Raw genomic sequence first — 18,311 nt, 5'->3', positions numbered from 1 at the left:
GGAATGGAAGTTCGTGACTCTCCACTACTGAGCCCTCGATGAGGACTGTGTCATGATCCCCCGACTTCCTCCTGAAGTCCACAATCATTTACTGACATCGAATGCAAGGCTGCCGCCATTACACCATTCGACGAACTGATCGATCTCCCTCCGGCACACTCCCTCGTGGCCGTTTGTGATTCTGCCGACAACCGCGGTGGCCTCGGCAAACTGGTCAAAGCATCCGTCCCACGCAGCGACGTCTTTCCAAGTGAATTAATTCCGTCTTTCCACTGTCGGTCTATCTCCCCCCCCCCCCCACCCCACCCCAATAAGACTTGGCCACGAAGGGAGAACCCATCCATGCAGTCCCTGAATATTGCACGTTGTAAGTAACCTGTCAGTGGTCTTCCTAAAAGTGTCGTCGAAGGAAGGTCGCCTTCTTTAGTCAGAAATAATAAGCATTTATACAGGGGAAGGGGTTAAGCATCTCCTCCAGAGACTTGGGTGCACGGTGGAGCAGCATTCTCCCACTGCTCCAATTTCAAATGCAAATTCTGCACGTAATAGGAAAGTTTGAGCTGTGGTAAAAGTTGGCTCTCTTTAGTTTCCTCCCAACTTTTTTCTGCCTCACCTCCGTTTTCCCGCCCCCGGCGACATGTCGGGCCCGCCGCAGCCCGCTTGCCTGTGGGGAAACCTCACCTCTTTCGCTGCCGACATGAGGAAAATGATCAACGAGCGCGAGTTCAGGTGAGAGCCAGCGCGCGGCGGGGGCCGGGGGGGGGGGGGGGGCAGGAAAGCTCGGGGACTGGAGGAGGCCGCGCGCTGACTGCTCTTCCCGCCCTCCCTCGCCTGCAAAGGGCCGCGGGGATTCCTGCGCTGCTGCCGCAATGAAATGGGCGACGGTGTTAATGCAAGGAACGAGCAATTCGACGTTTGGAACAATCAAGGGGCAGCGAAGTGCAGCAAAGGAGATGCAGGGAGAGGCCACTTCCTTCCCCTGGAGTTCGTTCAAGGCGCCATGTGTGGCCCGGGGCCTTTCCCAGCAGCTCGCCTCACGCCACCGGGCTTCCTTGCAAATGCATGCACGCACACGATGAGGCCCAGAACTACAGACTAGCAACAAAAAAAAAACATGAAAGGAGAATCGCTTAAATGAGGTAAGAAGCCTGCCCACTCGCACTTGAGCCGCACCTCAATGACGTCAAAGACCTTGATTTTTGCAGCCTTGGGGCTGCATTCATGAAGTTCTGCTTTTTACACCCCCCCCCCCCTCTCAGATGATCCTTAACCATGGTGAAGTACTTTTCAACTATCAGTCTGAGGGATCAATAGGCTTTAATATACAGAAGAACCTTGCTGGCCCAGATCCAGGAAAGGGGGGGTGGGTTGGGATGGTCTTCATGCAGGGAAAAGGGAATGTATTATGGCCCGTGAGCCCATGCCGCCCCAATTGCGATAACTCTGGTACCTTTCGAGCATCCCGGAGGACACTCGCGCAAACCCGGGAGAGCGTGCAAACTTCTTGCAGACGGCGCTGGATTCGAACCCGGTCACCGGCGCCGCGACAGTGTTGCCCTGTCCACTCTGCTCACCGTGCCGCCCCGTTCGCGGTGGTGCCTGGCAGGGTGGGCCAGAGGACCTTAGGGCTGGATTATGACGGCAGAATATTTACTGTGAGGGAGAAAAGAGTCGAGCGCTTGTTTTTTGTGTCTGATGTCAAACACATGGACGATCCACGACATAACACCTGAAAGAACAGGCATGGTCTGTAGAGTCATGCAGCCTCGAAATAGGATCATCAGCCTCCTATATCCTTGCCGGCCATCAACTCCCTCTCTCATGCCATATCCCAGAACTCAGCCCATAGCCTTTTGCTCATTGCAAGCCCTCATGTAGATAATTAAATGTCATGCACTTGCTCTACCATCCCCAATGCATTGCAGGTTTCATCCACCCTCAGGGCAATTTTTTTTTGCTAAGTCGGTTGTGCCCTTTAGCAAATGTCTATGCCTTTTTCTGTAGACACCTCTGCTAAAGGGAATATTTACTTATTATCTAACCTAAACATATACATCATAATTTTGTTTCCTAAATAAGCCTCAACCACAAAGCTTCTCCATTTAAAAGAAAATAAATGTTCCTCTGCACTCCCTTTTTCTCTATACTTCTTCTGTTTCTGGTATTCATTTTGTACGATTTGTCCTTACTAGTTTCGTGAAAATGCATCACTTTATATTTTTCAGGATTTCATTCCATCTTTCCATTTTGCCAATTGAGTAACCAAGGACAATCCTCCTATCAACAAGACCACCAATCTGCATATGATTGTGGCCTCACTAATCATTTTTCATATCTCATGAATGTTAATGCAAATATGTAGTGATCCATGTGGTATGTCACTGGTCACAGGCTTTCAATCACAAAATAACTTTCAACCATTGCATGAAGTCAATTTCAGATCCAATCTGCCAAGTTACCTCTTCAAGTGCAAATTAACGTTGTTCTCAATATTTTTCAATAGCTTCCCCAGCATTGGCAGAACCCTAGCCTATAAATTACCTCTGGTTTACGTCTGCTGACCAATTTGAACAAATGCACTGCATTTGTTGTTCTCTGGTATCTGCCAACTCATCTCTGGCTGGAGAAGATTTGAACATTCATGTCAGGGTTCCAGCCATCTCTTTCCTCTTACCGCCATCTGGGATTCACCTTATCAGGCTATGGGTACATAGCCAACTTTAAGCCTGTCAAGAGATCAAATACCTCCTTATTTTTGCTGATAATTTTCTCCAGAATTCCATCTTCCTCCTCTGTGAATTCTTCATTATTCCACTTCTATGTTGACTACAGATGAAAAGTATCTATTTAAACCTCACCCACATCTTTCAGGTCGAGACACTGATTGATACTTTGGTCCATAATAGTCCCCATCCTTTCCCTGATTCTTTTGCTCTTAATTAAATGCTTTGGACTGTGTTTAACATAAGGCATGGTAGCATCTCCAAGGGTGCAATGTTCGCCCACTGAAATATCAGCCAGAGATGTTATTGAAGTACCCTGGTATAATGCTGCTGCCATCATGAAAGAGGTATATGTGCCACAAGTCTCGTACCACCAGATTCAGAAACAGGTGCTACCCCTCCACCATCAGACTCCTCGACAACAAACTCAATCAGGGACTCATTTAAGGACTTCATTGATTTTTAAAAAAAATTCTCTTTGTATTGCACAGTCAGTTTGTTTACATTTATTATCTGTTTATAGTTCTTTATTTGTTTACATGTATATGCTATGTACAGTTTCTTTTTGCACTACCAATAAGTGGTAATTCTGCCTCGCCCACAGAAAAAGAATCTCAGGGTTGTATGTAATGTTATGTAGATACCCTGACAATAAGTCTGAAATCTAATTAGGAATGCTTTTCACCATTGCAAAATATTCTGCCAATTATATAATTGCATAATTTGCTGATTAGTGACTTCAGTTTTGTTTTAAAACTACCAAAGGAAGTTCTAATGGCATATTTGAACAAAATATGTTCCTGGCCCAACAATTTATACGTTCCAGTGCTCTTAATATAGCTGTTAAGTCTCTATTGCTGATAGAAAATGGTGCCACACTGAAAAATTAATGACCAACACAGAATTTTCAGATATTAACAAGATTATTTGGAAGTAAAGCACAATGAATATTATAATACTGTATGCTGCAGGAGAGTGACAATTTATGGATTTACATTATATATAATGGGAAACATGTGACGGCTTGTTGTTGTTCCAGAAATCTCTCCTGACCGGAGAGATTGATGTCATGTTTGTGGGACCCTACCCATGGAAGAATTTGTATTTATAAGGCACCTTTTGAAGCCACAGACTGAAAGAACTGTAGTACCAGTCCTTTGTAAGGAGAAGCAGTCATTACTTGTAACTAAGCTGCTGTATTTTTTCTGTGACAAATCCACAGAGCGGAGATTGACAACTCGCTGCAGGGTGCGATGGAAGTGTTAACACTGCGTATTTCTCACACAACTAGGGAATGTGAACTATAATGTAACCTCATAGATCTTGCAGTTTTATTTCTAAGCTTTCCTGTTTAAATATTATAATTGAATCATCTGGCTAGAAGGGAGAAATTCACTGAAAAATTATATGCTGCTCTTTCCAGGCTTATTATTTGTTTTAGTGTATTACAGTCTAAAAATAGTCCAGAAGTAAATAGCATTGGAATATTTGGCAAGCATTAAACAAGAAGGGAAATTAAATTTCCACCGGGTACATTTGTGAAATAGTTTCCAATCAAAAGGACTTTTATGTTCTGTCAATGAACCATGGGTATATTTTATAAAAAGAGCTGGATTAATCTGTGGTTATGACGAAGATGAAGGATGGAGAGGGTGTTATGATCAGATACTTTGAATGTGCTGGCAGTCGTCTGGGATAACCATCTGTGCAAATTTAGCAAGTCAGGATTGAATAATATGGCACCCTTGACTTTCAAGTCAATTGCCTGCTGTGTTAGAGGGGATTTGCTTTCATCACCTGTGATTATTATCTGACAACATTAAATTGAATAAATGATTGAGTGTCCTTCACAGTTAAAACAGCACATTTCTGTCAGAAGGGAAAATTTCTGGATAAAGGTTACTCATTTGGGAGGAATCAAGAAAATCTGCCGATGCTGGTGCCTTGTGCAGTATAGAAAAGTGCTGGAGAAATGCAGACCATGCAGGCATCTGTAGGAAATAAAAGGTTGACATTTTGGACGAGCCCTTCTTCAGCAGTGAGATATTCTGCTTCTAATGGCTCCCGGTTGTCAACTGCATATTATTTCTCATTACATTTCCAGTGATGTTGCCAATCAATCAATGTGATGAAGTCATCATCAACTTCTATTTCAGGAAGTTCTGGGCACGCTTTCCAGTCAGGAGAAAAAAAATGATATGATGGACATGGGTCGGCCTGAGGGGAATTGCAAGAATAGAGTGGAGTCCAATTGGTGAGGGGACATGTGACGAAAGTTTGAAAACTAGGAAAAGAGGCAAGTTACAGGAAGGTGCAGATCATTTAACATAACATAACATAACATAACAATTACAGCACGGAAACAGGCCATTAGGCCCTTCTAGTCCGCACCGAACCAAACACCCCTTTCTAGTCCCACCTCCCTGCACAATGCCCATAACCCTCCATCTTCTTCTCATCCATAGACCTGTCCAACCTTTTCTTAAATAATACAATTGAACCGCCGCCACTATTTCTCCCGGAAGCTCATTCCACACGGCTACCACTCTCTGAGTAAAGAAGTTCCCCCTCATGTTACCTCTAAACCTCTGCCCCTTAATTCTTAACTCATGTCCTCTTGTTTTAATCTTTCCTCCTCTTAACGGAAATAGTCCATCCACATCCACTCTGTCTATCCCTTTCATAATCTTAAATACTTCTATCAAATCCCCTCTCAACCTTCTACGCTCCAAAGAATAAAGACCTAATCTGTCCAATCTCTCCCTATACTCTAGATGCTTAAACCCAGGTAACATTCTGGTAAACCTTCTCTGCACTCTCTCCACTCTGTTTATATCCTTCGTATAATTAGGTGACCAGAACTGCACACAGAACTCCAAATTAGGCCGCACCAACGTCTTATACAATCTCAACATCACCTCCCAACTCCTATATTCCATGCAATGATTGATAAAGGCCAGCATACTAAAAGCCTTCTTCACCACCCTATTCACGTGAGTTTCTACCTTCAGGGAACGATGTACCGTTACTCCTAAATCTTTCTGCTCTTCTGTATTCCTCAATGCTCTCCCATTTACCACGTATGTCCTATTTTGATTCTTCTTACCAAAATGAAGCACCTCACACTTATCAGCATTAAATTCCATCTGCCATTTTTCAGCCCACTTTTCTAAGCAGCCCAAATCCCTCTGCAATCCTTGAAAACCTTCTTCTTTATCCACTATTCCACCTATCTTAGTATCGTCTGCATATTTACTAATCCAATTCACCACCCCATCATCTAGATCATTAATGTATATAACGAACAACAATGGGCCCAAGACAGATCCTTGAGGCACACCACTGGTCACCGGCCTCCAACCTGACAGACAATTATCCACTACCACTCTCTGGCCTCTCCCTTTCAGCCAATGTTCAATCCATTTGACTATCTCAAAATTGATACCTAAAGACTGCACCTTCCTAACTAACCTTTCATGTGGTACCTTATCGAAGGCCTTACTGAAGTCCATATAGACAACATCCACTGCGCTACCCTCATCCACATTCCTAGTCACCTCTTCAAAAAATTCAATCAGATTGGTCAAACATGACCTTCCTCCCACAAATCCATGTTGAGTGCTCCTGATCAGACCCTGTCTATCCAGATGTTTATAAGTACTATCTCTAAGAATTTTCTCCATTAATTTACCTACCACAGACGTCAAACTTACAGGCCAATAGTTGCCAGGCTTCCTCCTTGAACCCTTTTTAAATAAGGGAACCACATGCGCAATGCGCCAATCCTCCGGCACTATCCCCATTTGGGAAGCAGAACTGTTGCAGTTGTATTAGTGGATGTTTTTTAAGACTGCACCATCCAAAATTGCTTCAGAATTCTATTAGCTTCCCGACTTCACATCTCAATTTACAATAACCACATTTACTCCTGTCCTCATCATGCGTAAGGTCCCTTGCAACATTTATACTCTTCATTCCTAATCGAATGGCAGCTGATTTGTTGTTGGGAGCGTCATCTGTCTGGTATAAATTTAATTTTCCTTTGAATGACCTCCATTTGATATGATCAAACTTGCAAATTTTTAGAGGAATCTTCCCAAGTTGAAATCACAATACTGTGGCTTATGTTGAAAGGTTGTGTGGACAAGATTCAACACATTTTGATCTTTCTGTACTTGATTATGGTGCCATGTAGTATGACATAAATGATTCAAAATGTGACCCCACCCCCCACCCAGCTCATATTTTGAGTGAGTGATTTTATTTGGTTCAGTATTACCCCTTAATTTATTTTTATGCAATACGTTCCTGAAGCAGCTGTGAATCTTGAAAGCTGTGAATATAATTTATTCCCCACCTTAAATGAAATGCCTGCAGTGGTTCAAGAACATGGCTCATTGCCATTAGGCATGGGTAATAAAAGCTTCTACCAATAATGCCCAGATCCCGAAACAAGAATAAAAATAAAGTTGTGGGATTCACTGACAACAACAATAAGTTTAAGTGAAAAGTAAAAACATTATGCTGTAGAAACTTAGCAGGTCAAACAGCATACTTTATATAGCAAAGGTAAAGATACATGACCAAAGTTTCGGACTTGAGATATGAGCAAAATGTAGGCAGGTGCCTGAATAAAATGGTGGGGGAAGGGGCAGGGGCAAGCCCACAGGCAGGAGGTAACAGGTAGATAGGGGAGGGAGGGCACAGGAGAAAATAGGAGGAGGGGCTATAGAATGGAGAGGGAAGGCAGTGGAGAGCTGGAGGAAAGGAGTCAGAGGGATAGGGAGGAGAGGGAGAACAGGGAGTGGTCAACCAGAAACCAATGTTAATGCCATCTGGTTGAAGATGCATTAGGTGTTACTCCTCCAGTCTACGCGTGGCCTTGGTTTGGCAGTGCATGAAGCCATGGACAGACATGTTGGCGCAGGATTGGGGTGCAGAGTTAAACTGGTTGGCCACCCCAAGACCCCCTGCCATTGACGTGGACAGAGCAGAGGTTCTCAGCGAAGCGATCTCCCAGTCTGGGTCCAGACTTTTCAATTATAGAGAAGGCTGCAACGGGAGCATGGAATGCAGTCATTGGCTCCCGCAGATTTACAAGTAAAGTGTTGCTTCACTTAGAAGGACTGTTTGCAGCCCCAAATGGTGGTGAAGGAGGAGGTTCAGGTGCATGTCATAGGGGAAGGTACCGATGGGGCTATTAGTGGGAAGAGATGAGTAGACAAGGGAGTCATGGAGGGAACGTTCCCCATGGAAAGCGGAGAGAGGAAGATGTATATGGTGGTGGGATCTTGTAGATGATGGAAATTACAGGGAATAATATGTTGGATGCAGAGTCTGATGGGATGGTTGGTCAGGACAAGGGGATTCCTTTTGTATCTAGGGGCAGAGGGGGCCAGGGCAGATGTGCAGGAAATAGAAGAGTTGATGGTAGTAGAAAGGAAGACATGTCTTTTTTGAAGAAGAATGATCTGGAATGGAAGAGCTCAACTTTGGATCAGATGTAACAGAAATGAAAGAATTGAGAGAATTCCTTACAGGGGACTGGATGAGGAGAATTGTCATCAAAATTATTGTGGGAGGTGGTATATTTGTAGAAAATATCTAGAAAGTTTGTCTCCCAAGATGGAAACAGAGAGATCAAGAAAGAGGGGAGGGTTGCCAGAGATAAACCAAATGAATTTGAGGTTGGGGTGAAAGTCTGCAAAGTGAATAAAGTTGAGAAGCTCATCATGGGTGCATGAGTGGAGGAAGAGTTGAGGAGCCTTGCTTGTGTAGGCTTGCAGCATGGATTGCTCCATGAAGCCAACAGTGGTTAGATATCCCAAGGTACCTTGCAACAACAGCATTGACAGCAAATGACCCTGCTCAGAAAAAAAAGTGGCATGAGCAGAGGTAACCAATAGCTGGTTGAAGATTTATATTTGCCGTTTGCAGCAATGTTTCAAAAGAAAATGTTTTTTTTTAGTTCATTCTCCATCGTTAAGATTCCTGCCAATTAGCAGGGCAGTAGAATGTATGGAAATATTGTTGGCGCCTGGGATGCAATTGTGAAATGGGAAGTTTGAGCACTGAGGTTGGGAGCTTCATGGGATTAGCTGTCCAGGAAAAAGGGAGATTGGCAGCATAAAATGCTCGACCTTTAAAGACATATTTTTGGGACCATCGCCCAGAATGATGCTAAGATTAACTTTTTAACTTGGTGTCTTGCAATTAGAGGGAGAAACAATTTGCTCCCGATATTTACTTAGCAACCTCTGCTGTTAGTACTTGCAACTATGTGCATGCGGTTTGGATTGGGTTTGCTTGTAATACCTCCCACATTCATTGTGTGGGTGGACTCAAGTATGAAGAATGAATTCCTCAACAACACATGCTCACTGATAACTGCAGAGCGAACAGCCAACCTAACGGGGAGGGTTCATGAGAAAGAAATTGTTGTTATTCCCACACAGTAATCTTATTCCTTGTTGCATGTAAAAAGCATAGTTATTCTCTGCTAAATTTCTTCCATAAAGTATAGCACCACAAAGTACATTGATGTAGTATGAACCAGAGAGTGACAATTGTGGTGTTATATTTTAATAGGAGGAATTTTATATTCTTCAGTATTCATTATTTTGTCCTTTTAATATCTGAGGTATTTACATTGTGGGAATTCTGGCCTCCAAAATTTAATTGTTGCATTATTAGCATCCATGCTTTCCTCTACTCACACTCTGGTACTGGACCTCTTTCTCTAAACCTCTTCATTTTTATTTTTTCCTCTAGGATGTTCCTCGCCCTAATTTTTCTTGTTTGACTTGCTGCCAAACTCTCTTCCTGAACAATGCTGAATTGTTTTGGTTCAGGAGGATGCTACCAGAAATGAACGTAACATCAGAATAGGAGCAGGAGCAGGCCATTTGGCCCATTGAGCCTGCTCTGCCATTTTATTAATCATGGCTGCTCTGATAATAGGCTCATCTCCAGCTACCTGCCTTTTCCCAACTCCCTTAATTCCCCTACTATGCAAACATCTATCCAATCTTGTCTTAACCATGTTTACCGAGGTAGCCTCCACTGCTTCCATGGGCAGAGAATTCCGTAGACTCACAACAAATTCCATGTAATATTGCACTGTTTTTGTTACATGACAATGAATTGAATCTTGAATCTTGAAAAAGCAGTTCCTCCTCGTCTCCGTCCTAAATCTGCTACCGTGAATCTTGAGCCTATAGCCCTAGTTCTCATCTCATCTACCAGTGGAAAAAAAGGTACCTATCTCTATCTTATCTATTCCTTTTATAATTTTAAGTCTCTATAAGGTCTCCTCTCATTCTTTTAAATCCCAGCAAGTACAGCCCTAGGCAATTCAATCTCTCCTCATAGGCTAACCCCCTCATCTCTGGAATCAATCTAGTGAACCTTCCCTGCACTGCCTCCAAGGCCATTATATCTTTCCTCAAGAAAGGAGACCAGAACTGCACCCAGTACCTTGTACAGTTGCAGCATAACCTCCCTGCTCCTAAACTCAATCCCTTATCAATGAAGGCCAAAATTCCATTTGCCTTCCTGATAGCCTGCTGCACCCGCAAACCAACATTTTGCGATCCATGTACAAGCACTCCCAAGTCCTTCCACACGGCAGCATTCTGCATTTGCTTGCCATTTAAGTATTCATCTGATCTTCCAATTTTCCTTTCAAAGTGAATAACCTCACATTTAACAACATTGTTGCAAGCCCAGATCCTTGCCCACTCACTTAACCCATCTATATCTCCCTGCAGACTCATCGTATCCTCTGCACAATTTGCTTTTCCACTCAATTTAGTGTCATCAGAAAACTTAGATACATTACACACAGTTCCCTTTTCTAGATCATTAATGCATATTGTGAACAGTTCCGGGCTCAGTACCGGGCTGTTAGAGGAAGTTGTAGAGATGGATACAAGTTAGATGTTTAAAATATATTTGGACAGGTGTATGGATAGGAAAGGATTAGAGAAGTATGGCCAAGAGTTAGCAAATGGAAGAAGCTCAAACAGGCAACTTGGGCAACGTAGTCTTGACAAGATGGCCTTACAGCGGCAACTCTTTGCATGAAGCTCTGATGCGACTTGTCAAATATTCTCATTCAGAACTACTAGAACTCAAGCACAAACCCGGAAACATAAAATCAAACTCACCCGATAATATGGATGTCCTAAGATCGCTGGCAGACCTCAGAATCAGTAGAATCGGCAATCTCCGTGGGGCCGCGGGACCTTTACAGGAGCCTAAAGACGAGCACTCAACGGCACAAGGACACCTTCTTTCCCACTGCCATCAGATTCCTGAATAATCAAGGAATCAAAGACACTGCCTTATTCTTTTTGTGCACTATTATTTTTAATTTTTTTATTTATAGTAATGTTGTTAGATGTTGACACTAGGATGCTGCAGTAAAACACTGAATTTTGTGACTTGTTCATGCCAATAAATTCTGATTCTGATAGACAAGTTGGGCCAAAGAGCCTACTTATATACTGTACAGCTCCATTACTCACTTTGCTGTGTTGAAGATGTTTTGTAACTATAAGTTGTTTTTCGTGTCATTATGAGTGTGTGTGCTGTGGCTAATTTGTGTTTTTTTTTCTGTTTTGTTTCAACCAGTGATGTACAGTTCATTGTTGGAAAGGAGAGGAAAGTGGTTCATGCTCATCGCTGCATCTTAGCGTATCGCTGTGAGGCATTTAGCACCATGTTCGCCCAGCAACCTCTGTCATGTGATGCAAAAGAAGTTGACATTCCATTTGTTCTTTCAGATGTGCAGCCAGATGTTTTCCTGGCTGTGATTGAGTTTCTCTACACAAATTGTGTGATGCTGAGTAACAAAATGGTAAGTACTGACTTTCTGGGCTTAATAGGTGTATGAATGAAGTGTGGAGCTATTATCAGTAAAAAACACATAGAAATGTTGGAGGATCTCAGCTGTTCTTGCAGCGTCCATAGGAGGTAAAGATACAGTATATTACCAATGTTTCAGGCCTGAGGCCTTCTTCAAGGTATAAGCAAAAAAAACCAGAACAGCATCTGAATAAAGACTAAGGAATGGCAGGAGTCTAGAACAACAGTCGAAAGGTGTTTATTGGATATGATAAGAGGAAAGAATTGATTTTGGCTGGGTGTGAGGAAATAGAGGGAAAAGGAGAGAGAGAAAACTGAGGGGAAGGGGGTGGAGTTTAACGGAAACCGGAGAAGTCGATGTTAATTCCATCAGTACTTTTGCCTTCTTTAAATAGGGCTTATAGACTGTAAGGTAACAAGGTCAGCTGATGCTGCTCACTGAATTTGGATTTTCGAAGGGAGGCATTTAGATGGGTGCAAAGAGCTATAGTCTGGGTTGGGGAAGAAGAGCTTTGGAAGGAACTTCTTATGTTTCATTTCTGGGCCTGGGGAAACTTTCTTCCTTCTGGCCTTGGCAAATGTCAAAAAAACATTTTGGGCTCCTTTTTTTGTGCTTTTATTAAAATGGGTCCACGCACAGGTTGAGTCTGATCTAATCTGTTTAATCCTGAACTGGCATTTGGGTTGCTATATCCTGATTTCCAAAGCAGAAGTTCATTTCAGGGAGCAATTTTTTATTGGCCAGGAATGTTGGTGGGGCTTGAACAAGTTTGGATTTGAGGATACTTGTGTCAAGGACAGTCATACTGAGGAGATACTGAATGTTCTCCTTGCAGCCTCTCTGCTTTTAAAACACTCTCCAGTTCTTGTCTCTCAGTGAGATGGTCTTTTTAAAAAAAATGTAATTGTTTGCATCGTTACAGGAAAAAAATGAATAAAAAATTAATCAAATTTCCAAAGCCAATGATACAAAAAAGCCCTTTTATATATTTTCTCCTCATCCCCCCCCCCCCCACCCAAAAGTAAGAAAAGAAACATAGAAACATAGAAGATAGGAGCAGGAGTAGGTCATTCGACCCTTCGAGCCTGCTCTGCCATTCAACGAGATCATGGGTGATCTTAAAGTTCAGTGCCCCGTCCCCGCCTTCTCTCCGTAACCTTTAATACCCTTATACTGAAGAAATATATCTAATTCCCTCTTAAACATATTTAATGAACCTGCCTCTACTGCCCTCTGTGGCCATTAATTCCACAGATTCACCACCCTCTGGGTATAGAAATTCCTCCTCATCTTGGTCCTAAATGGTTTGCCTATTATCCTCAAACCATGGCCCCGGGTTCTGGATTTTCCCGTCATTGGAAACATCCCATCTGCATCCATTCTGTCTAGTCCTGCCAGAATTTTATATGTCTCCATGAGATCCCCTCTCAATCTTCTAAACTCCAGGGAGTACAATCCCACCATTTAATATACAATAATATTAGCATAGACAATCATTAATTGTTAGTAAAATTACTAATTAAGAGAAGTAGATAAGATAGAAGAGGTGGACAGAAAATTATCCATAAAATCCATATAAGGTTTCCAAATACTATAGACATTTTGAACTCGATTTGGAATGAACTGCTTTTATTATTAGGGCAAATTATGAAGGTAAAGATACCAAAGGATCCAAGATTATTTTTACTTGGAGATATTTATAAAAAGGATATAAAATTGAAATTGGACAAATACCAAGAAAAAAATTTAAGTATTGCAACTGCAAATGCAAAGAAATGTACAGCGATTATCATGGAAAGACGATAGAGAAGTGGTTATTAAGTCGATGGCATAATGAGATGCAAAATTGCCTGCCTTTAGAAAAATTACGTATAGTTTAAGGAATCGAGCTGAAAGTTTTTAAAGTGAGATGGTCTTGATTCTGTGTGCAATCTCTTATTTATTAACCACTGCCCATCTGTTTCTTTATATCACGGGAGTTGCCCTAAGTTGGAGTTTGCCCTATGAAAACTCAAAATGACACTGAACATTCAGAGTCACTGAAAAGCCCAGTGGAAGATAGCTCCACCTTGTCGGGCACCTTCTGATCTACCAGTGACAGAATGTATTCCACTTGGGACATATCAGACATCTCTAAAGTGGGATGGAGTAACTTGCGCTCAAGTCTGAACAACTGCCTTAGGAGTAGAAGTATTGACCCCAGTGTCAGGCAGTTGTCAATATGTTATAACTTTAGCAATCTAAAATTGGTCCATAGACTATTTGGACTGTGAACCTATCAAAAGCATCAGCTGAGATGCTTTGTTTTTTTGGCAATTCTTTAAAAACCAATGAATAGTTTTATCCCTAAAGTAATATATTTTCAGTTAACTTGCAGTCGATTCATATTTTCAAAATGGTTGTGCATGCTTGATTTTTCTCGCCAGGAACATCCAACCACTTTAGAACACTTTTTTAAAAATTATTCCTGATTCCAAACCAACAATTAATTTTAAAGTTCTTTAGTTCTACACACGCTAGGATCAGCATTCATGAATTGAAACATCTTCGCTGATTGAAGTGAACACAATTCAACACAATTTGAATTGTTGCTACTAGTTGCTCCACTACTTAGACTTAGAGTTGACCAAAATATTATTCCTTGCCAGAGATTTCTTAGTTATATTGGAGATGATGATGTCTGCTCACATACAGGAACCATGTTGACAAATTTGCATCTCTTTATGTACAAGAATATTGCAGTGGGAACAAGCACTGTTATTTTAGCTGAGGAGCCTGATTGCCAGACCTAAACAGTTGCTTCATGGACACCCAGCACATCTTGTTCCCTTGATTACATTTTTTACCATGATTAAAATTTAGTTTAATAACATTTTCCCCCTCTCAATGAGTCACATTGGTATGTGGTTTCATTCACTCGAGCCTTGCTTGAGGCCTTTGTGAATTTAGATATTGACTGAAATTCTCTATGTTCAGGACCATAGCATTGAAGCCCAAAATAATTCTTGACCAATATTCATACTTTTAAACTGAGGGGTAAGTGGTTAAGAGATAGAAAATCAGAGTAGCATGTTATTTCTATTCTTTGATTGAGTGTCTTTTAGAAGTGTCTGTTCAACCAAATGCTCTCTGTACCAAGTGAGTTACTCGGGGGAGCTAGAGGTAAATGTTTTTATAATTATCTTTTGAAATCTTAGTTAATATACCAGAAAGAAAAAAGCATTATTTTTCAAAATACAAATCACGATCCAAAGTGGAATTTAATACATGTAGTCAACACAAGTGAAAGTTGAAGACATATAGGATTAAAGCAGTGAGCTGCCTTGGGATAATTAATTGCTTCAAAATAGTTGATCAAATTTGCTATAGGTCTTTGAAATAGAGGGATATTTAATTGGCTAATGAAAAAACAGAAAATAATGAGCTGGACATCCCTAGTGCTTTACAACTCATGAAGTGCTTTTGACCAGTAGTCACTTTTGAAATGCAGCAGACTTTTAGAAAAGTCAATGTGATAACAACTTAATGATCTGCTGTTCCATGATATTGATTGAGGGAGATATCATAGTTATTCAGCAAGGAAACAGGCCCTTTGAGCAAACCTTCATGCTGACCAAACTCACTATCTAAGCTAATCCCATTTACCTGCATTTCCCCATATACCTCTAAACCATTCCTATCCATGAACTTACTCAAATGTTGTTTAAACATTCTAGTACTCTTCTCTACCACCTCCTATACAATTCGTTCTCCAGATCCACCACCCTCTGAGTGAAAAAGTTGCCACACAGATCCCAATGAAATCTTTCTCCTTTCACCTTAAATCCACAGCCCCTCATTTAAGACTACCCTACCATGGAAATAGGATTGTGACCATTTGCCCCACATGATTTTATATACAAGGTTTCGGAGACTGAGTTAAGCATATAACCATATAACAGTTTACAGTGCGGAAACAGGCCATATCGGCCCTTCAAGTCCACACCGGTTCACTTGAACAACTCCACTAGTTCCCCCCCTCCCACTCTCTGCCCATAACCCTCCAACCCCCTCATATCCATGTACACATCCAACCTTCTCTTAAATGACAGAAATGACCCTGCCGCAACTAACTCCTCTGAAAGATCATTCCTTTCTGCCACCACTCTCTGAGTGAGGAAGCATCCTCTAACATTTCTCCTAAAGTTTTTCCCCCTTACCCTTAACTTATTCTATGGGAAGTCTGGATAGGCTGGAGTTTGTTTTTGTCCTGGAGCAGTTTCCATGTAACTCAAATTCTCCAGTCCCTGAAACATCCTGTGAGCCTTTCCTGCACCCTTTCCTGCTTAATCTTTGGGCAACCAGAACTGCAGACAATGGTCCAAATGCTGTCTTAACAACATCTTGTGGAGATGTATCATGATGCCTCAACTCCTGTACTTAAAGCCCTGACTGATGAAGGGAAGTATGCCGAATGCCTTATTTTCTACCCTGCCACTTTCATGAGAATCTGTACTTGTATTCTGAGGTCTCTCTGTTCTGCATCACTTTCCAAGGCCATGCCATGTATTGTGTACATCCTTCCCTAGTCTAACTACCAAAATGCAACACATTACTTGTCTGAATTAAATTCCATCTGCCATTGTTTTCCCCATTTTCTCAGTTAATCTATGTTCTGTTGTAACATTCAGTAACTGTTGCCTATGTCTACTTTACCTCCAATTTAGTGTCATCCATAAATTTATAAACCATCCAACTACCATATATATTCATGTAAAAGTCTAATTTTATCAATCACTTTTTAATGTTAAATTTATGGAATAGACTATTACATGGATACTACTTTTGAAGGGCTGAAATTCACACTAGAATCCAAAATATATCAGTATCAGGAGTCTCTGAATGAATAAAAAAAACAATCAATTAAAATAATAATACAGAGTCTACGCATCAAATACACGTCCTATCACGGGGAAGATGAGGACTGCGGTAAGTACCTGCGTCGTCAGAGGTGTCGGGACTTCCATTCGGTGAGCGGCCTGGACCCAGGAGAGAGTCCTTTTTCGAGGCTTTGGGAGCTCAAATGCACACAGGGCTGGAGCAAATGTGAAAGATGAGGGTCGACTTTTACACAAGATATATGGAAAATTCCAGATAATTTGGCCAAAAATAGGAGTCGACTTTTACATGAGATTGACTTTTACTTGAGAATATGAGGTATACTCTCATTCATATTTTCAAGATAGATGATGAACATTAGTGACCTCTGTGATACAGGCCTTCTATCTGGAAAAAGTTGGACTCAATGGATAACTTGCCTGCTTGCCTTAAAGTAAATGGACCTTAGTTTAACATCTTATCCGAAAGATGGCAATAGCCTCTTGGTGCTACGGTGGGTATCGACATAATGTTGGGAGTGCCAGGGAGCCAGATTAACCCTTCCAGCCAGAGTTGCACAGCTGTACATAGTACGAATACTTTAAAATTTCTTCCCATGTTTTGATTCTTTTGCCCCTCCTCCTCAGGTTCCATCGCAGCCCAGTGCAAGAAACAGCTTCTCAGCAGAATGGTCCAGAAGGCAATTACCAAGCAATACTTGAATGGGATGATGTTTTGATTTTAGGAAAGTTTATATATTTCAGTTTCAGCTTTCGCAATAAAATGAGAAAAATAATTTAATAGACTAGAAACTATTCTGAAAATGCTAGTTGCTTCATATCACTTTGGATACATTCAGGACTAAAGAATGGAAATGATGTGTATCAATTTGTTTTATTTTATCCTTTTCATTTTGTTTAAATTGATCAGGCCTTGGATGTATTGACATCAGCAGTGGAGTATGGGCTGGATGATCTCCAGAAGGTAAGATTTCTGATAAGTAAAGCCCAGATAATGTAGCCTAGTGCAGTAGATAGATAAGTAGACATCGGATGTTCAGATTGTATCTCAACAGAATTCATTGGGATGGGCAGTGATTCACCAATTTTTGCACAATGCCACTTTCAAATTACAAAATACTATGTACATTATGAAATTTGAACACGAGATAGGCTCGAGGAAGAAAAAGTGCTATCTGGTTATTTTGCAACCCTGTGGATATATGTAAGTTTCAGCATTTGTTTTGTTGCATGTATTTTGGGTGTTCTCATTTTCAATGCAAATTTTCCTCAATAAATACCTCCACATAAATGAAAACGAATATTTGATTACATGCATTTTCTCAGTGAATTAAAGACTGAGGTAGCGCATCACAAATTTAATTTGAATGAAATGTTAGGACTATAAAATTTATTATAAAATAAATATTTTCTGCAGAATGTGCAGCTATTAGTTATTTATCAGCCATAGTTTGTTTTGATAATTGATCGCTATTCCTCCTGCAATATTTCAATGGGCTGAAGGGACCCTTTATATTGGCTTCACTTTTAATCAAATGTTTTAGCTGGAATGGAGATTATAAGGAACTTTAAGAGGCTATTAAAATTATGCAGCAATTTAAAATATTAATAATGAAGATCGTGCTCTGATCATTGATCTCCCATGTTAACTCTGTTTTGCTCTACAAAGATGTATGTTCAATCTTCAAATTTACTAGCACACCTTTAAGTATGCACATCTAATATTGGAAAGAAGAAGGTAAAAGAACTTCCACAAAATGTTTTAGCAATGAATTTAGGAAGTAGCACCAATGCAATTGTTGATGTAGCAGAGAAAGAGTTGGGGGGGGGGTGTGGGGGGGG

General features: G+C 41.1%; 1 protein-coding gene across 9 annotated transcripts in view; it reads left to right on the top strand.

Moving 5' to 3' along the window:
- Positions 1–521: 521 nt before the first annotated feature.
- LOC138763907 (BTB/POZ domain-containing protein 19-like) overlaps positions 522–18,311 on the top strand; it is a 143,947-nt gene continuing 126,157 nt past the window's right edge. For 2 of the 9 annotated variants that reach the window (XM_069938879.1, XM_069938873.1), the window contains exons 1-3: positions 532–729; positions 11,358–11,583; positions 17,380–17,433. In XM_069938879.1, the coding sequence (XP_069794980.1) occupies positions 638–729; positions 11,358–11,583; positions 17,380–17,433 (372 nt within the window). In that variant the 5' untranslated portion in view covers positions 532–637. Of the gene's footprint in view, positions 730–777; positions 1,140–11,357; positions 11,584–17,379; positions 17,434–18,311 lie in introns of those variants that run through there. The other 7 variants (XR_011357887.1, XR_011357886.1, XM_069938877.1 and 4 more) reach the window with 7 other exon arrangements.

The sequence above is a fragment of the Narcine bancroftii genome, chromosome 5 (assembly GCF_036971445.1).
Source record: "Narcine bancroftii isolate sNarBan1 chromosome 5, sNarBan1.hap1, whole genome shotgun sequence".
NCBI lineage: Eukaryota > Metazoa > Chordata > Chondrichthyes > Torpediniformes > Narcinidae > Narcine > Narcine bancroftii.
Note: the sequence above shows the minus strand (reverse complement) of the source record. Positions and strands in the feature narration are given on the sequence as shown.